This window comes from Rhinopithecus bieti, unplaced genomic scaffold, assembly GCF_001698545.2.
Source record: "Rhinopithecus bieti isolate Rb0 unplaced genomic scaffold, ASM169854v2 scaffold_36840, whole genome shotgun sequence".
NCBI classification, from domain to species: domain Eukaryota; kingdom Metazoa; phylum Chordata; class Mammalia; order Primates; family Cercopithecidae; genus Rhinopithecus; species Rhinopithecus bieti.
This window is the reverse complement of record NW_016816502.1, coordinates 1,875,980-1,897,724: the sequence shown is the minus strand read 5'-3', so window position 1 is coordinate 1,897,724 and position 21,745 is coordinate 1,875,980. Positions and strand designations below refer to the sequence as shown.

The 21,745-nt window shown below is 38.7% G+C and overlaps 1 protein-coding gene across 1 annotated transcript in view; it reads right to left on the bottom strand.

The window, feature by feature from the left end:
* The window catches only part of MED12L (mediator complex subunit 12L), a 352,689-nt gene that overhangs the window by 278,123 nt on the left and 52,821 nt on the right, over positions 1–21,745 (bottom strand). Inside the window, exons 6-7 of the mRNA XM_017854932.1 lie at positions 2,506–2,675; positions 67–177 (exon numbers count right to left, since the gene is read on the bottom strand). Coding sequence (XP_017710421.1) covers positions 67–177; positions 2,506–2,675 — 281 coding nt within the window. The remainder of the gene's footprint in view (positions 1–66; positions 178–2,505; positions 2,676–21,745) is intronic.

Genomic DNA, 21,745 nt, shown 5'->3' with positions numbered 1-21,745 from the left:
TAATCATTCTTATCAGACTCATTTCTTGCCATAAAACCAAGTGCCTCAAGAGGACATGTACTATACCTGCAGCATTAGTGGTAGCAAGAGTTTAAGAAGATCATCATCCATTGGTCTGATCTTTTCTAAAACATCCAGGATCCATGTCAAATATTCGTGTTTTTCTAGCATTCCTTCCTTAAATGAACAAAGAAAAATTACATTAATAATGTAAAAGAAAAAAAAAAGCACTGCCATTCTTATTCTTAAGTCTAATTTTACTACTGCTTTTGTTGTTGTTAAACATAGTCTCATTGCTCACAGTCCAGATTCTAAACAAAACAAATAACTCATCTGTTTAGTATAGGTTTTTGTTGTATTTTAGAAATCTGCTCCGAATTGAGAAAAATTAATTCCAACAAGATTCCAAAATTCAGAAGCTTTCACACCCTCAGGGTGTGTTGTGTCAAGCTCCTGGCTAGATTTTGGGGGAGTATGAACTCATTTTCATAGAAGGAAACTTGGATAATAGTGATAATTATAAAGAAGATATGCACTGCTCGTGCCACCATCTTAACAAAAGTGTAAAAATCCCATCAGACCCAATGTCCCCTTAATAGCTTCTCTCACTATCCCAAAATTAGTTTCAGATACTATCACCTATCTATAAAATACAGCCTTAAAAATCAATGACCTAATATACAGAAATGAAAGGAGCTTATGATAAAATAATGTATAAACATTTCAACACAACTACAATAAAAAAACCATAATACCCCCTACAATTTCCAAAAATGCCCCACAGGGGTGACACAGCCCCTACTGAGACCACTAATCTTGATATAAGCACTACAAACATCTTTTGTCTCTTGCCCTCATATACATATACACATCCATAGATACACACATTATTTTATGACATTCTATGCATATATAGATTTAATATCCTATTATAGTTTTGTATTATGATTCACAGAATGAAAGAAAGCAATAAAAAACTGTTTTCTGGGAAAGAAACATACTTTTATGGCCATTCCAGTAACAAACTTAGTAGTTCATACGAAATCTTACTTTGTTCCTAGCAACTGTTATATGTTACGTGTTCCACTGCAATGGCTATCAAGGATTCACGTGAAAATATTACACTGATAAACTACAGTTGTAGTATTTCAAAGTTTACAGTGAGGCCACATTGACATGACATGTTGCTAATTTCTAATTTTTTTCATGTTTAGAGTCAAAAATAGTTAAAAAGTCACATAAAAGTGCAATTTAAAATTTTAAGACCAATAAAGTGAGCTCTAAATATATATATATAGTGTTTGCATTTGTCAATTTAAAATTAATTAAAATGTTTTTTAAAAGAGACAAAATGGAATTTTCCATTAAGGTATAAGAGATGGTAAATTCAAGATTCAAAAAAACAAAAAGAAAATCTTCGTAAACAGTCCATCCTGTAGATGCTTTGTTTATATACCCATGCCCTTGTTTCTGCATATATATGTCTCCATGTGTATGAATTAGGGTCTGTTTCACATTTCAGAATATGGCAAATTAAAATATAATGAACATTTAAAATTTAACATCACTATTTCAATTATATTCATTCCTTTAGGACCTAACTGCTTTCTTAAAAAAAATAAAAATTCTAATTTAAATATTCCTAATATATGAGTCTTCCAAAACTATTAAACATGCTGAGAGATACTTTTTCCAACATGCAGACTAAATTCTGAGCTCAGTGAAAGTCATAAAAGCTCAGCGCAGCACTAAAGTAGTCCCTCTTCTAAATGGAACTAGGAGTTATTTTACTGACTTAAAAACTAACAATATTACTTCTCAAAAAGACCTTATTTTTTCCTATGTTGACCTCTTAGAAGAGTCTGAAAATTATAATAAAGGTTCTAAAGGGAAAATTTAGAAACCACATGTCCCCTCGCTCTAATCAAGGTAACAGGCACTAAAATCTCTGCTAAGACTTGAACTGAAGTCACCTCTCCTACCTTATTATGAGCCCAAGCGCCCTCTTCTGGTCAATATTATTTACATGAGCTCATCTGGATGAGAGTTCAGTCATTCCTAAATGCCCTTACCCCTCCCCTCAGCTCTGTTTGTATTTTCAGCTGCAGCTGAATTAAGATGACCTTTCTCTGGAACAACTTGGGCCTAAAGGAGGTCTGCTACCACAGAAGACATCAGCACAAAGGTGTTTTTGAATAAATATATCAAATTTTGCAAAATAAAAGGTTTAGAAGGATTACATTTAATAGTGCAATTACGAAGTAATTAATAGCACTAAAAAAGCTAACATGATTGAAAGCTGGAGATCAATATATATAACAAGCTGTCATCCCAGGGCAGATGTGTTAGCCTTAATACAATTCGATGTGAGAAATGTCAGACTGCTTTCTTCGAATGTATTGGTTCATATAAAAATAGGATTTAACCCCAGAACACCAAACTATAAGGAATCTGCTTTCTTATTAAAAGCATGGCACACAACTCTTCATGTCTTCGAAAGGTTACCTGGAACATGTGAAATGCTAGCTTTTCATTGTATTCCCATTGCTTCATGGCTTGTTCCACCTCTGGTGGCACAGGGACAGGGCCATCACCCGTGCTGGAGGCCATGTGGTAAAAGTCAGAAATCTTGGCCAACTGCTCTCGAAGATATCTGGTAGATATCTGTGTCCACTCTGGATTTTAAAAAAAGAAAAATGTGAGTTTCTAGACACAATGGGTAGAAGAATTACATGTTTTCTTCCCCTTTCTGATTATCTAGAGGGTGTACTGATAAAACAAACATCTGCTCCCTAAAAATGATTTGTGCCTATACAAGCCGTGCTCAGAAAAGGATATCCACCCAAAGCCCTTAGAGAACACATACTAGTGTGAGGTGGCCTGCCCTGTGGCCACAGCCAGTTCTTGGAGAAACAGGCAGCCCTACCCTCGTGCTTTTGTGACTCTTAACCTAGGAGAATAGATGTTCACTCTCGAATTAGGTCCATCTGGTGATCCTCCTAGTTAAACATCAGTTAGTATATCAAAAAAAACAAAAGGCAAAGCAGGACAGAATCATGAAGGGGAGATCTCAAGGAATCTCAAATTCTACAGTAAAAGAATTCAAAATCCCACAAAAGCAGCTCTCTTAAGATCCATTTTGCAGGCTCCACATGGAATTTCAAATATGTCTAATTAGGATGTGTTTGTTTTTGTCAGTCTTTAAGAGGACAGACATTCATTCACTGCGGGCTGGACCATGAAAGCATTCCAACCCGCATTGCCCCAGGATGTGTCAGGGACACCTGCATGGCTTCCCTCAGGAAAATCGTCTGGACCTTTAATTATTCTACTCTCCTCAACCAACACCAAGTGTCTCAAAACTCAGGGAGGGTGAAATCAGAGAGGGTGGGGAGCAGCAATCAGTGGGATACTGGAAAGGAAACAACCAAAGTAGCATCAGGAAAAAAATCACTGAAATTATTCAAAAATGTCTGCCACCGGGGCACAAATTAAATCAGTGTGTTGCCTCTGGCAACCATGAGGGATGTGATGCCAACTTTAGCCCATTCTGTGGATAAAAATGTAATAATTGCATGCTCACAGCCAAATTACCCCAAGGATTAGCTAAACAGCATTTCAGAAGAAAACACCCTACTGAAACATTACCACACAATGCTGTTTTCCCATTATTTGGCAATAGGTTCTCCTACCTCCTATTTTGACATTTCGAAAGAGTAGAAACTAAACATCTGCTAGTCACTGAGTGCTTTGTTTTTACTTTTTAAATACCCTTAAAATTATTTAACAGAACCCAGAGATAACTACTGTTAGGTTTTCATCTAAACCACTTATTTTAATTGTGTCTTATTTAAAATTAAAATTCAAATGCACACTGGAGTTGTTAAACTTCGGTAACAAGCCAATGTGAAAAGATGAACAGATACTAGGTCGACATGCTGTTCCTAGTTTAATAGTTTCTCTGAAAGCACCGATAACAGATATTAAAGTTAGTCCATTGGCATTAAAAACAGTAAACTATCTATGTCATCATGTTCTTCTGCCCTGTTATGGACTAACAGTCTCATGACACTCGCTTGTTCAACAAAACAAAACACCAACCATCAGATGAGACAAGTTTAGCTTAGCTATAATAAGCAAAAACAAAAATAACAAGGATGCAAATCCTAGCTTTTGTATGCCAACCCTTGCTATTAACTCACTCTCAGTATGGTACTATTCTCAATATCCCCACTGAATATTTTAGCCTCAGGAGCTAAAAATATTAATAACACACACATTCATACTCCCCTATTTTGTCTAGGGTGTATCTTCTTTTTAAGATTTTTTTTAAATATAGGAGAAATACATGTTCATTATCGAAAATTTATACTACAGACATGAAAAGAAAAACCATCTGTAATGCCATCACCTATAATCATGAAATATTTTCATATATATTTTCTGTCTTTTTTACTCTAAGTATGCATGAATGTTTTTATAAACATGTGATATCTTTTTTTAAAAATGTTGCTGAATATATTCCACAATCTGAACTCCTTTTGGGAGTCCATAAATAAAGCCCTCTTAACCCTGTGCTTTAAGTGTATTTTACTGACTTAAAGTTATATCAGTCAGATAAATATAGGGCTCTGGGACATAAGATAGTCAAGTGGATAAGGATTAGTAAAACTGCAATTAAAAATTTAAAATAGAAAACACACGGTGACTAGTACTGTACTCAATAATTATTAATGTTTATAATTATTCACAACTAGGGAGCGGTAATGAAAGGAGACCAATGAGCGGACAGTGGCCAGATGGGCCTACTTTCAACTCAGCTCTCACCCCTGAGTGCACAGCAGAATGGTGACAGGAACTTTTAACAAATACCAGTGCCTCAGGCCCCACCCCATCAGTTTCTAACTTAACTGGTCTGGAGTGAGGCCCCAGTTTCAGATGATAAAAAGAAAACAGAAGGCCGGGCACGGTAGCTCACGCCTGTAATCCTAGCACTTTGGGAGGCGGAGGCAGGCCTATCACCTGAGGTGAGGAGTTCAAGACCAGCCTGGCCAATATGGCGAAACCCCATCTCTACTAAAAATACAAAAATTAGTCAGACGTGGTGGTGGGTGCCTGCAATCCCAGCTACTCAGGAGGCTGAGGCAGCAGAATCACTTGAACCTGGGAGGCAGAGGTTGCAGTGAGCCAAGATCGCGCTACTTCACTCCATCCTGGGCAACAGAGCGAGACTCTGTCTCAAAAAAAAAGGAAAGAAAGAAAACAGAAATGGATACAGATTATACTGAAACACTGACAGAATTACCAAAATGTAACACACAGTCATATGTGAACATATGTTGTTGGGAAAATGATGCCACAAGCCTTCAATTTCTTGAAAAATGCAGTATTTACAAAGCCTAGTAAGGCAAAGTGCAATAAAATGAAGTATGCCTGTATTTTAGATGGATAAAGCACTGTAAACATGAGAGATAAAGCAACTGAAGCTAGCATGGTGAGAAATGGTAGATAGTGTTTGAAATGATTTTAATTCCTAGCTAAGGAGTTTGGCCTTCATTCATTAAGAATTGTGGCTCCACTGAAGGTCTTTTTTTTTTTGGAGACAGCGTCTCAAAACTTTTCAGTTATTATTATGTCTGTTATGTAATCAGTGATCTTTGAGTGACTATTGTAAACGTCTTGAGGTACCACAAGCCATTCCCATATAAGACAGCCAACTTAATGGATAAATGTTGTGTGTGTTCTGGCTGTTCCATCAACCTGTCTCTGTCCCACATCTCTCTTCCCACCCGCCACGCCACTGCAGGCCTCCCTATTTCCTGAGATACAATATTGAAATTAGGCCAATGAATGAACCTACAATGGCTTTTAAGTGTTCAAGTGAAAGGAAGAGTCACACGTCTCACTGTAAATCAAAAGGTAGAAATTATTAAGCTCAGTGAGGAAGGCATATTAAAAGCTAAGACAGGCCAGAAGCAAGGTCTCTTATGCCAAACAGTCAGCCAACTTGTGGATGCAAAGGAAAGGATCTCAAAGGAAATTAAAAATGCTACTTCATGCCAGGTGCAGTGGCTCACGCCTGTAATCTCAACACTTTGGGAGGCTAAGGCGGGTGGATCACAAGGTCAGGAGACCGAGACCATCCTGGCTAACACAGTGAAACACCATCTCTACTAAAAATACAAAAAATTAGCTAGCGTGGTGGTGGGCACTGAGGCAGGAGAATGGCGTGAACCTGGGAGATGGAGCTTGCAGTGAGCCGAGATTGCACCACTGCACTCCAGCCTGGGCAACACAGTGAGACTCCGTCTCAAAAAAAAAAAAAAAAAAAAAAAAAAAAAGCTACTTCAGCAGTCACACAAATGATAAGAAAGCAAAACAACTTTATTGCTGATAGGGAGCAAGTTTCAGCAGTCTGAATAGAAGATCAAACCAGTCACAACACGCCCTTTAGGCAAAAGCCTAATCCAGGGCAAGGCCTCAACTGTCTTCAATTCTACGAAGGCTAAGAGAAGAAGCTGTAGAAGATAAGTTGGAAGCTAGCAGGAGCTAGTACGTGACGTTTAAGGAAAGAAGCCATCGCCACAACATGAAAGTACAAGGTGAAGCAGCAACGCTGATATAGAAGCGGCCACAAATGATCCAGAATGTCTAGCTGGGATCACTGATGAAGGCGACTACACTGAACAACAGATTTTCAAGTTAGACAAAACAGCCTTCTGTTGGAAGAAGATGCCATCCAGGATTTTCATAGCTAGAAAAGAGAAGTCAAGGCCTAGCCTTAAAAGACAGGCTGATGCTCTTGTTAGGGACTGATATGACTGACGACTAACCTAAAGCCAACGCTAATTCACCATTTGGAAAAGCCTATGGCTTTAAGAATTATGCTAAATCTAGTCAGTCTGTTCTCTGTAAATAAAACAACAAAGGCTGGAGGACAGGACATTTGTTTATAGCATGGCTTACAGAATATTTTTAAGCCCACTCTTGAGATCTACTGCTCAGAAAAACAGAGCTACCTTTCAAAACATGACTGTTCACTGACAATGCACCTGTTCACCCAAGAGCTCTGATGGAGATGTGCAAGGAGATTAATATTGTTTTCATGCCTGTTAACACAACATCCATTCTGTAGCCCATGATCAAGTCATTTTGACTTTCAAATATTATTATTTAAGAAATATATTTCATTAGACCATAGTTGCCGTAGACAGTGATTCCTCTGATGGATCTGGGCACAGCAAACTGAAAAGCTTCTGGAAAGGATTCACCATTCTAGATGCCATTAAGAATACTTGTGATTCAAGTGTCGGGGGGTCAAATACTGACTTCCATAGGAGTTTGTAAGAAGTTGATTCTAACCTTCATGGATGAGTTTGAGAGGTTTAAGATTTCAGTGGAGGAGATAGCAACAGATGTGGAAACAGCAAGGAACTACAATTAGAAGTGGAGCCTGAAGATGGGACTGAATTGCTGCAACCTCACAGTAAAACTAAGCATGAAGAGTTGCCTCTTATAAATGAGCAAACAGTGGTTTCTTTAGATGGAATCTACTCCTGGTGAAGATGCTGTGAACACTGTTGAAATGACAAAAAAGGATTTGGAATATTCCATAAACTTTGTTGATAAAACAGTAGCAGGGTTTGAGAGGACTGACTCCAATTTTGTAAAATGTTACCAAACAGTATCACAAGCTACACAGAATTCTTTCATAAAATGAAGAGTCAATGAATGTGGCAAACTTCATTACTGTCTTCCTTTAAGACTTAAATTGCTTCATCCACCCCAACCTCCAGCAGTCACCACCTAGATCAGTCAGCAGCCATCAACACCGAGGCAAGACCTTCTGCTAGTCAAAAGATTACAACTCAGTGAAGGCTCAGATGACTGTTAGCATTTTTAGGGATGAAGTATTCCTTAATTAAGATGTTACCTTTTTTGACATATGCTATTGCACACTTAATGGACTATAATACATTGTAAACGTAACTTTTATATGCACTATGAAACCAAAATATTCGTGTGATTTACTTTATTGTAGCAGTCTGGAACTGAACCCATAATATCTCTGAAGAATGTCTACCTTCTCTACTAGCCTGTATTCTAACATTTAGGTTCCTCTAGTCTCTGAAGACCACTTCATCACCTAGCAGGGCTTTGTTCCCCATCTCTGACATACTACAATTTCCTCCATCCTCCATCCCCATAAAACTACACCTTACACGTAGACAACACCTAAGTATTGATTTCAATCAATACACCATAAGGTCCTCCCAAAATAACTACCAAATCAAGTTCCCTCCCAATTATTCTGTCTCTCATTTCTTGATACAAACTTCTTTCTTTTGTAGTTTAAACTCACCACTGCATACCTAAAAGGTTTCAGACACGACAATAGCGAAAAGGCCAAATTCCTTCTCTAATACACTGTCTCTAATATAGCTAAATAGAAGCACCTGTTAATCAATGGCTATAAATGGGCCAGGCAAATAATGGACTTTCCATTCTTTTTCAATAAATTTCCTTGTAAATGTATGTGTATGTATGGGTTTTTATATAACCATATATGAAAAAACTTTAACTTTAAAGGTTCATTTTCCTAGCTACTTCCTTTTTCATCATCAAAGCCAGTAGGAACTCATTATGTGAAATGAAATGCAACAGAGACTGTTGTTTTAAAACTCCATCCAAGTCCAGAGACTAAGGACCAAATCTCTAAGGTGATTCACCTGACACAGGACTTTTAAGTCAGAGGTGATGAACTCCTCAATCAATTTGATTTCCTTGGAAATCAAATCAATTTCCAAGGAAACTCATTTCCTTGGAAATTCTTCTTTAGGCTATATGACTACAATAGTACCCCCTTCTGAGTGGGAACAGCCTGCTTCTCAAAGCTGCAGAACATAGAGTTTAACCAGCCTGACGGTGCAGACCGAATGAGGAAAAAATACAAAACCGAAAATTTCAGTACATGTCAGCTATTATATACATCATTACTGAACCCTCAATAAGAATGGCTGAAAGATTTTCCACAATTTTTCTTATATTTTCTGTTGTTAAAATACTTTTTTGGTCAAAGATACCATTAACAGGGCAAAAAGATAACACACCAACTGGGAGAGAATATTTTCAAATCATATATAAGGGAGTTGGATCTAGAATACAAGATGAACTACTGAACTCAATAATAAAAAGACAACCCAGTTAAAAAATAGGCAAAGGATCTGAACAGATATTTCTCCAAAGATAATAAACAAATGGCCAATAAGCACATTTAAGATGGTCAACATCATTAGCCACTAGAGAAATGCAAATCAAAACCACAATGAAATACCGCTAGGACAGCTATAATAAAAAGACTGATAATAACAAGTATTGACAAGGATGCAGAGAAACCGAAATCCTCAGGTGTTCCTCGTGAGAATGTAAAATGATAAATGTAATATGTGGAAAACAGTACAATAGTTCCACAAAAGGTTAAATATAATGTCATCACATAACCCAGTAAGTTATACATACCCAGGAGAACTAGACTACATATCTAAGAGAAATGACACATGTCCACATAAATACCTGTAAAAAAAAATGTTCACAGCAGGATGTTCATTATAACCAAAAACAATCCAATATCCATCAACTGATACCCAGATAAATAAAATGTGGCGTATGCATACAATGGAATACCATTCGGCCCTAAGAGAGAATGAAGTACTGAAACGTGCGACCACATGGATGTACCAGGAAAACATACACTAACTGAAATAAGCCAGTTTCAAGGGACCACATATTGTATAATTCCATTTATATAAAATGTCCAGAAAAGGCAATCTACAGAGAAAGTAGGTTAGTGGTTGCCCGCAGCTACTGAAGGGAAATGGGGAGTGACTGCTCATGGGCATGGGGTTTTTTAGGGGTGGTGAAAATGTTCTAAAATGTGGTAATAGCTTCACAACTCTGTGAACATGCTAAAAAAAACACTGACTGTAGACTTTAAATGAATTTTATAGTATGTCAATTATATCAATAAAGCTGTTTTAATATTAAAATATTTAAAATGTTTTCATGAAATATTTAACTACCAATAAAATGAAGTAAAAGATTATTTCTTCATGAAGTAAAAGAAAAGATTATTCCATACTGATAAAAAGTAATCCACTATGAAATGATATAATTTCACAGGTAGGGGAGACAGGAAGGATAAGGGGTAGAAACAAGAGTGACTGTGAGTTGTTAATGGCTAAAGCTGGGTGAAGAGTAAATGGGTGTCATTACATACTTCTATATTTGCACATGTTTGATGTCCCATAATAAAAGGGTTTAAAAAGTTAATCAGTTGTACGCTATAAAATGAGCCACAGAAAATCCAAAATCCCCTACTCAGCCACTGTTCACTTGGGTAATGAAAAGTAGTCAGTGCACTGATTGGCCGCCTGGATAAATAGCCCAAATGAAAACTGCTGCCTCAGTGCCACGAGACCAGCAGAGTCAGACCACTGGCCAGACTGCTGGGTTCTGCTGAATGATCAAATAGTTAAATCAGGTTCTCTGGCTGGAAAGCAGGAAAAGAGAGAAAAGGAAGAGGGGTGGGGATGGGCTGTTGGTACACAGTGAAAATGACACAGTGTGATACATTACTGAAATACATTTTTGCTTTTAAAAAGTTTTCCTCTAACAGAATTACCTGTAGAACACTGAGGACAGATATAGAGTATCTGTTTTTGTCTGGATGACTCATTTTACTATGTTATTTTAAACCGGCCATTTCTCTCTGGTTTTATTTACTGTGCAATGACACCGTGCAAAGTACTATTACTTAGGGAATCAAGCAGGCAGCTCAAAATCAAATAAAATAAAACCCATCAATATGTAGCAGCAAACACTAAATGGCCACCACGGCCCTCTACTGGGATATGAGGCTACAAAGTGAAGAAAGTGGCCCTGCCTGAGGCGTACATGACACAGAAGTAGACAGCAACAACGTAAGTGCTCCAGTGTACGCTGCGACACAGAAAAGAAAGCAAGGGGGCATTTCATCCAAATACTGGGGAAGGTACAAAGGAGTTCCACATACCGAAACCGGAACATGTGACATTTCAGGCAATGCAGACAGCAGGAAGGCAGAGGGAGCCACCAGTGAAGCTTAGGAAGGTCCCTAGAGGCCAGAGTTGCTCAAACGCTAGTGCACAAAATGGTCACCAGAGGGTGCTGGTTCAACGCACAGGTTTATTTCCAACTCCAGGGATTTCAGCTCCAGAGGTCTAGAGTGGGGTCCAGAAATCTGCTTTTTTAATCAGCAGCCCGAATGACTCTGACCCAGGCAGTGGCAAGCTATGAAGTTTGGTTTTTTATCACAAATGGGTAACTGAAAGATTTTAAATACAGCAACGGCAAGATCAGATATGTAAATTAACACTATTTCTCAGGAAGTTGTAGGGGAAACCCTTGAAGGGAGGCTGCCAACTCCATCAGGGAGGTGACTGCGGCAGGGAACAAAGAGGCAGGTGCAACACCTTTGTGAGGCAGAAGAGGAAACACCCTAACATGGAGATGAAGGAAAGAGAAAGGGCAGCTAACACATTTCCGAATGGGTGGTCCTGATGCCATCGATGAAGATGTGGAATTACAGAGAACAGCTGGGGAGGGGTGGCAGGGCTGGGTGCAGTTTGTTATTTCCTCAACTTGTTTTAATGAAACTTCTTCTTTATTAGGTGAAAGTAGCATCTCTCCAACCAAGACTGGAGGAAGACAGGTAAGGACAACTGCTGCACATAGGTTTGTATGATGCAGGTACGTCGGGGCGGGCAGTGAATAGGTTGCTAAGGGAGACTGACAGGACTGTTCCTCCGGGACATTCCTGGGACAGGTGGAGGGGATAGAGAAGGAAGCCTGAAGACAGAGGTGAAGAGGTGAAGATATGACCAGCCATGGTGAGTAAAGAGCCCTCTGCCTAAGGAGTGAATAACACAGCTGAGGAAGGGCAGCAGTACCTCAGAAAAGACAAGGCCGTTATAAGGCAATATTTAAATACTTACCAGTTGTGTGTCAGGTAGTCAATGCTTAAAGATTTCAGAAGAAAAGAGACCAGGGTGGCCAAGTTAAAAAACAGGGGGCCGAGGCCTCTGGCAAGGATACAAAATAGGGAAGAGGGGTCAACAAGGGAGGGTCTGACAAGAGCACAAAAGTCTTGTATTGCAAGATTGCGTAGAAACTCCCAACTGCGTCTTTCTTCCTGTGAGGGTGCTGGGCTATATCTGACAGCTGAGGAGAACCATACTGGACACCTTTCTTGGATTCTCCCTTTCGCTGACAGGTCTCCAATTCTCATTTCCATTTTAATGCAAACATGCTAACTGTTGCATTTAGGGATTTTTTTCCCCCAGTGTCCTTTTTCCCTATCAACCCTGTACATGCATCTCAAGCTAAGGCGTGTGGCAACCACAGAATCCAATTTTAGCCCTTAGAACAAGAATTACTTATTCGACACATCAGTCACACCACCAGCTTCCCCCACAGCTACAGCTTCGGGGGCTTCCTTCTAACAGAGGGACACACTGAACATCTGCCACCAACAGGCTCAGCTCCTTCTCCAGGGCATGAGATAGCTGTCTGAAATTAATGTTGTCATTATCATATGGTAAATTTCTCTCATCTTTTCAGATTTCTATATATACCTGAGCAAGCAATAGCCTTGGCTTTGGTGAAATATTCCTATCATAGGGAACAATAGGTACAGCACTTTTACAAATATTAAATTGGTGCACTTAATTAACCACTTAGGACATGTCCCCACAGCCTTCTACATGTGACACCAAGCCATGAGTTTTACTGCACCGGGACAGGAAGATGACAGGCTTGTCTTCTAGCAAGACAGACAGACCACCACTTTGCTTCCGTGTAGAGAACACGCCTCTGTGCACTCCTCTGGCCAGGTCTTGGGGAACAATGCTCTAGAAGGAAGAAGAGGAGACATGGGGAAGGCACCCACCCTCCTGAAGATTCAGGGGAAAGGGAGCAAAAGAAAAATGGAGGACCAGCACTGGTGAAAGACACTTGCTGCTAGACCCACTCTGAAGACACAGAAGTTACTTAAATTATTACATCAGACATTTCACGACCCTCACTCCTCTCCCAGCTTCTGCTGCAGAGGCAGTGGGAGGAAGCACCCAATCATCTGAGGGGCAAAAATAAACAAACTACATTTTCTTTTTGCACTTTGCATTGGAATTTAATCCCATGATCAGTTGTGGTTAGAGTAACGTTTCAATAGTCAAAGTGGCATTGTGCTTACTATTTAGGTCCTAAATGCAGTTACTGCAAAAGTTTCTATTTCTGAACAAGCTTGAAACAGCTAAGAGCCTTTCATTAGAACACAAATACAAATATGACAGACATCATGTTGCCAGATGACCGTGTAAAATAACTATAGAGCAAAAAGCTCTAAAATACAGCAAAAATGCTTACACAGTACACAGAGTAGCCAGACCCACCCCGGCATCCCTCTCATTCCCTGCTCTGGAACTCACTCCTGTGTGATTTTTCTGGAGACTAAAGAATGATGCATGTTGTATTCATTTAATTAAAGCTATTTGCTTTAGCTGTGTTAGACTCACAAAGACATTCCAACTATAATTTATTGACCCTTAACTGTTTTCTCCCTGCCATATCCTATGAATTCCTTGAAAATAACAGATTTGAATCAGGTTTTAGAGCCATGTTATTCTAGGGATTTTACTTGGAAGTTTATACACATTCGGAAAATGACTTTGAAACCTAATGTACTTCTTTTTAATTAAAAAAAAAGCTTTCTATTTATCATGGAATTAACATTCCAGTGCAAATTGCAAAAATAAAGAACTTAGCTTTTATAAATAAGTCATTAAAAGGTTAGCTGAGAGCCGTTTAAAAAACAAAGTCATTGTATGCACAGTATGGAGCAAGCACCAATTTTTCAAAGGACTATTAAAAAATACACAAAATCTACACTTAAAAAATACATAAAATATATCTCAGAAGATATGCATGAAAGTGGTAAGAATTATTGCTTCTAAACTATGTAAGGAGGGGTCTGGGATGGAGGTGGGGGTCTGAAGACAATATGGTAGAAAGGAGACTTCGCTATCCCTTTCTGAACATCTTGTGTTTTGGACCACATTTTGTAATATTGCCTATTAGAAATTTTAGCTCATACAAGAAGTTGTCTTTTCTTAAAATTCTCTTGTTTATGCTTTAAGCAACAGGTCTGCAAGATGCCCAACAAATTAAAACTCATTAAACACTGAGCTTTTGGAAGCATTCTTCATACCTTAAGCAAACACCCCTCTCCCATCCAGCTTCACACACGTTGATCTTCATTCGATGTGAGCAGCATGTGAATTCTGTAAATCAAACAGGACCCGGAAACAGAAGTCTAGGATAGAATTCCCCATTCTTCCACTTTCCATGAACTTTCTCCCCTCATTTGTGAAATAGAGGCACTCAGCTACCTTAGAGAATTTTCAAGAAAACTGGCCCAAATGAGAAGCTATGAAACCAGCCTGTAAACTGCCAAAACTTTGAACAATCTTATTTCTGTAGTATACTATCTTCCAAATATTAGACAGGCACATATGTACCAATAGCCATAAAGAGGGTAGGGAACCACGATTTGCCAATTAAATCAAGATTCTTATTAACATTTTATCATAGAAGATGACTGACTAATTCAAGTAGGAGTGAACATTTATTAGGACTGACTAGAAAAAACTGCTGACTTAACAGGAAATGTGGGACTAGACCATTCACCCAAAGTGACAAGACCAGAAGAAATGACAGTAGTAAAGACTGCAACAAATATACTATCTAGAGCAGAACTATAAACTTAACTCATTTGCTCATAAATTGCCAAAGAGGAAGATGGAAGATAACTGAAGAACCAAGAACTACTTAAGATGCAAAAAAAAAAAAAAAAAAAAAGTAAAAATCCCAATTCTTACTTAAAGGCTAGATTTATTTAAGGCATAGCTCATATTTTACTACTACAGAAAACTTTTCCTAACTTTTCCAGCTGACCCATTATTTCCTATATGATTACAGGTAATTAGATAGTATTATGCTCCGTTTTAGGTGTGTATCTTGTAACCACAAAAAGACAGTATCCCCTTAAAGACAGACAGCACAAACCCCATTTGGTTAAAAATCTTCACAGCATCTACCCCAATGCATAGACTCTTGATAAACCTTTTTTAAACTAAATCACTCCTTATTCAAGTGAAATATATTAATTTCTTTCAATGCATTTCTCTAAGAAATTCAAAAACCCTGGCTGGGCCCGGTGGCTCATGCCTGTAATCCCAGCACTCTGGGACGTCGAGGCAGGTAGATCACGAGCTCAGGATTTTGAGACCAGCCTGGCCAATATAGTGAAACCCCATCTCTAGTGAAAATGCAAAAAGAAATTAGCCAGGTGTGGAGGTACACACCTGTAATCCCAGCTACTCGGGAAGCTGAGGCAGGAGAATGACTTGAACCCAGGAGGCAGAGGTTGCAATAAACCAAGACCAAGCCATTGCACTTCAGCCTGGGCGACACAGCGAGACTCCGTCTCAAAAAAAAAGAAATTCAAAAACTGTCATGAGCAGATATTTTCTTTGATTTGATCAAAAAATTAATTAAACATAAATACACAACCACCACCACCACCACACACCAGCATTCTAACTTGGAAGAGGGTGTAACAGTTTTACTTTGGAAAAGCTGAAATGTTTCCACAGGGCAACAATCGGGCACAGAGTTACAGGGTAGCATATTAAACTTGATTAGAAATGTTTAAAGTTTTTGTAAATCAGCAAAGTATGATGGTGGTAGCCAGAGGCTGCTGGAGGGGGAGAAAGGGGAGTTGTTCAATGGGCAGTTTCAGTTTTGCAAGAGGAAAAAGTTCTACAAATCAGTTGTACAACAATGTGCATTTAGTTAATACTGCTGTACCAAGCACTTACTGTTGGTTACGATGGTAAATTTTATGTTATTTTAGGTTAATAAAGGGTCTGTAAATAGGGAAAACTTGCATACTCAATTAACTGAAAAGCTACATACCTGGAAAAATATTAAAAGTCTTCCAATTTTTACAAAGAACGTCTACTTCATTTAAGTTAAGGTCCCAAGAAGCAAGTAGTCAGCTTAGAGAAAAGTAACCTCTTGTAATTTATCTAAGAATAACTAAAATTGTAATGCTACTGGGTAAGATGGCATTCCTTAAACTTCCTCCAAATCTTTTTCATTAAACGTTCTCACAGCAAGATACCTTCCAGGAAAAGTACCAATGGCAACAAAAAATAGGCAGTAATAATTTGGGACTGCGATTAGGCTTAGTTAACTTTTGTTCATATGAAAGCTCCTCTGGTACATGTCTTAAAGAGTCTAATAGTTCTATATGATTTATTGTGAACACAGCAGCCTATTGTACAATAAACTCCTCACTTATTCTCCAAAAGCAATTATTTTCACATCTTTCATCTGTTGTGTTTATTTTATTTACCTCTACCTCTAATAACATGCTTACAGTCCTACTTCTTGATTGTAAGCATTACCCACTGGCTTCCTACTATGGAAGATGATGAACATTCAGCTCTCTTTCACCTCCCATCAAGACCTTGCTTACATATTTCTCCTATGCCTGTCCGGCCAATATTCTCCTCTCACAACTTGAGTAGGTCTAGTCCATGTTTATACTATGAAGGAAAACTTGGCAGAATCTAACAAAATGGAAAAACGCATTTACCAGGCATCAATAAGAATTCATGTTTAGCTCAAGAGTCACACAATCACATATAGAAATATTTATAAATATACATACATACTTGAGTTAGTCCACACACATGCCTCTCCTTAATCTGTCAACTGAGAGGGCCTAGGAGCAATGATACCCCAAGTAGCAATAAGCACTCTTTGTGCTCAACTCTTCGTTTCTAATACCACTCTCCTTTAAAGAGAACCAGGGCTCCTTGGAGAAATGGCTCATTATAGGATTGGAGCAGAAAATATACACAATGAACACGGAATGCATCTTCTAGTGCCAGAAAATAAGAAAGTACTTAGAAAAACAGAAACAAAAACAAACTAAGATGGGTGTGTCAAATGGACATAGGACACAGCTCAAAGAGCTCTCAATGGACAAAGGGGGAACAAAATAGAGTATTATAAATCAAAAGATGAAGTAAACATCTATGAATCAATACTGATAGAAATGCTTGAATACATACACACATTAATGAATGAATGAATAGATAGTAGGTAGGTAGGTAGGTGGGTAGATAAGAGACAAATCTCCCATGCAGAAGAATTGCAAATACTTTAAGTAGATACTCTGTCCTCAAGGAGGGGGATGGCTAACTCCCCACTTCTTAAGTGTAATGTTCATATTGACTTCCTTCCAAAGAGTAAAGTGTGGAAAGGGATGGGAGGGAAATAACTTTACACTGTAAAACCTGGTAAGTGCTACCTCAGCCAGGTGATCAAGGTTAACATCAACAGTCATAAGTCATGGTGATAGCACGTACTCTTGATGTAACATGATGAAAAGGGCACTTGACTTCTGTAACCCTGGTCTAACCATAAGAAAAAACATCAGGCAAATTCCAACAGAAGATAACCCTACAATATACCTCACTAGTATTCCTCAAAACCGTCCAAAATGACTGAAACTGAGAAAATGTCACAGTCAAGAGAAGCCTAGGGAGATATAAGAACTAAATGTAAAGTAATATCCTCAATAAGATCCTGAAATGGAAAAGGGTCATTAGGTTAAAACTAAGGAAATCCAAGTCAAGTTTGGGTTGGCTTTTATAATAATCAATGTTAGTTCATTAATTGTAATAAATGTATCATATTAATGCAAAAAAATAATGGGAGAAACTGCAAGGGTGAGGAGAATGCATGGGAACTCTGTACTATCTTCTCAATTTCTCTGTAAATCTAAAAAGTTTTCTAACATTTTGAAATAAAAACAAGTGACTGGCCAAACTGTGGTACACCCACATAATGAAGGACTAAGAGGCCACAAAAAGGAACAGAGAATATCAAGTAATCTCAAGGATATTGTTAAGTTTAAAAAAAAAAAAAAAAAGGCAAGGTATCCAACAGTATATATAGTATGCTAACTACTATGTAAGGAGAAAGAAGAAATAAGAAGATATAAGTATTGCATATTTTTGCAAAAATAAACACTGGAAGATTGAAAACTAGTAAGAAATGGTTACAACTGAAGATGGGGTAAAGGGAATTGTGTGAAAAGATGGAGATAGAAGCAAAACTTCTGCATAAATTGATATAGGCTTTGACTCTCGAGTATGTCAAGGTATTACATATTCAAAATATAAAATTAGTTCATAAGGGAAAAAAAATCAAACTCTAAAATGGAAAATAAACTGAAACAGTATACCTTACCACAGAGAGAATGATTTTAAGTGAAACATAGTCTAAAGCTCAAAAAAATTAAATTTCACATACTTTTAACGTATCAGATTGTAATTCTCAAGCCAATATGTTTGTAGCAAGATAAAGCAGGTAAATAACCATGTTCATTTACTAGAAATCATTTGATTATTCATCTAATAGAAATGAAATAAACATAAAATTGAAGAAATAAAAATTCTTTCATGTTAAATAGAAAATGTTAAAGATAACCTGGAAATAGGAAAACACCCACATATACGCACACACACGCAGATGTGTGTGTCTCCATCCATCTACCCACTGATGGGACCTAGACACAACATCCCAGTAGCAATGAGCACCTTTAGCACCCAGATCTTGCTTTCTAAATACCATTCCACACTAGAAAGAAGCAGAGTTCTTTAGATGAAAGGCTCTTTGTAGATCTGAGGCAGGAAAATTACAAGAGCCTGGGACATCTTTCGGTTCCAGAAAGCAAAGAGATGTCCCATGACAAACGGTGTCATGTCAAAAGGATACAAAAGAGTTGGAAGGGTCTCTGGCCAATTTTGGGACAATTTTAACATGAAATTTAACCAGAGTGTGCTTGGTTGTAAAATATAGAATAAATAAAAGTCCATGAGCCCATAACAATGACCAAAATAAACTTTCTTTTCTTTTTTTTTTTTTGAGATGGAATCTAGCTCTGTTACCAGGCTGGAGTGCAGTGGTGCCATCTCAGCTCAATGCAACCTCCGCCTCCCAGGTTCAAGCAATTCTCCTGTCTCAGCCTCCTGAGTAGCTGGGATTACAGGCACACGACACCATGCCCAGTTAATTTTTGTATTTTTAGTAGAGACGGGGTTTCACCATGTTGGCCAGGATGGTCTTGATCTCCTAACCTCGTGATCCACCCACCTCAGCCTCCCAAAGTGCTAGACTTACAGGTGTGAGCCATCATGCTCGGCCCTAAAAAAAAAAAAAAAAAAAAAAAATTATAACTACGTATATATATATAGTATATATATATATATATATATAAGTTTTTATTTTTTTGGTTTTTTTGGGACGGAGTCTGCACTGTTACCCAGGCTGGGAGTGGCAGTGGTGTGATCTCGGTTGCACTGCAAGCTCCCACCTCTGGGGTGCACGCCATTCTCCTCGCTCAGCCTCCTGAGTAGCTGGGAACTACAGGCGCTCCGGCCACCCACACCCCAGCTATTTTTTGTACTTTTAGTAGAGACCGGGGTTTCACCATGTTAGCCAGGATGGTCCTCAATCTCCTGACCTCATGATCTGCCCACCTCGCCTCCCAAAAGTGCTGGATTATAGGCATGAGCCACCACGCCAAGCCTAAACTTTTGTTAATAAATAAAAAAATAGAGAAACATTTTCACCACTGTGGAAGTGCAACTACAATTTCTACTCCAAAATTGAAATCAAAGGAAAAGAATTTAGCATTTATTCTGCCTTTTTTAGAAAGAATTGTAATTTATCACATGGGAGAAAGCCCTCATTTACAGAAGAATGCCTACATCTTGCCATTCCCAAAGAAATAACTATTCCAGGCTCAGTTCATCAACAGATGTTAAAACTTTTAGGTAAAAGATTATTAAGGAATGGAATAGCTGCAGGTACCAAAGTGTCACCCCCAACAGCCCCATTCCTTCTACTGGAGAATGGTTTTTACCAGATAGCCAGAGTTACCTCACCAGTTAAAACCTATTTTTCATGCCTAAGCAAAGTGTGAATTTAAACTAAGCTTATACAAGCACTTCTGTCCAATCTTCAGGATTACTTTCAGCATAAACAAGGCAGATATCTCCTTTATGACAAATGAGATACAAGGAACACTGTGAAAATGTGGAGGCAATCTTGACAAAACTAAAAACTTGTCCCTGGAATCAAAAAAGTTAGTATGCAGTGTCTTCACAGACCCAAACTGCAAGTAAGCTGGTAGGCTTAGATAAGAAACCAGACTGTCAATTATGAGTTTAGCAGGACTTATTTTTGCAGTCCAAATGGCTCAGTGAATATGTCACAAATTAATTACCCACTGTGAAAGAAGGGTGGCTGTTTATTCTTTGTATTTTGGGAGTGATAAGGATAGTGGTTACAAGAGTATAGTCAACCAAGAAAAGTCTCTCATCAGACTCAAATCCCCACAAAACCTCAGGTGGTACAGAGGAAATGACTAGGGGTAAACAGAGCAGTGCCCCAGGCAGTTTAACCACGAAGCATTTTAAGCTTCTTTGAATCTATCTGTTCCCCCAAAAAAGACCTCATGCGCATGATATGTCTTGTCACTTTTCACCATATTGAATACCCAAAAATTCCTAGGCAGAATTAAGGCTGCTCATCTTGCAAGCAGTTTCATATTTCTTTCGCTAGTTTCCATGGCACCCTGGACTTTGCTTTGCTCCTCCTGTTCCCCATAGCACCCATGAGAACAAGAGTTCTGACTCTTCAGATGCTGCTCAGAGCCACCAGTCCTGTAGCCTGCTTCTTGCCAGCATCTTTTCACCTAGAGATGCTTGTTGCCTCCAGTGGCCCAGACCCACAACACACACAGGACACCAGCAGCTATCACCTCACAGCAAGGAGTGAGGAGCAGGCACTCTAGTGGCAGGGACCTGGGCAGGGATCCAACTCCATCTAGGCCAGCAAGTTACTTAACTTCTCTGAGACTCAGGTCCCTCATACACAAAATGGAATAATAAAACCTACATTGCAAGGTTACAGATAAAGTCTGCGAAGTTCCCAATAGAGTAACACAGGATAATCAATAAATACTGGCTGGTAAGAGCAGCTCTAAGTAGCAGTTGTAGCATATTATCAAAGGTCTATATTTACTGTGTGCCAGTCACTGTTCTAAACACTTTAAAGCTATTGATTCATTTCATTCTTAAAAAGTACTATCAGGCCAGGTGCCTATAATCCCAGCACTTTGGGAGGCCAAGGTGGCCAGATCACCTGAGGTCAGGAGTTCAAGACCAGCCTGGCCAACATGGTGAAACCCCATCTCTACAAAAATTAGGCGAGCATGATGGCAGGTGCCATCATGATCCCAGCTACTCAGGAGGCTGAGGCAGGAGAATTGCTTGAACCCAAGAGGCAGAGGTTGGCGTGAGCCAAGATCACACCATTGCACTCCAGGCTGGGTGACAAAGGAGACTCCATCTTAAATGAAAGAAAGGAAAGAAAGGGAAGAAAGGGAAGGAAGGAAAGAGGGAAGGAAGGAAGGGAGGGAGGGAGGGAGGGGAAAGAACAGAAAAGAAAAGAAAAGAAAAGAAGAAAAGAAGAAAGAAAGAAAGAGAGAGAGAGAGAGAGAGAGAGA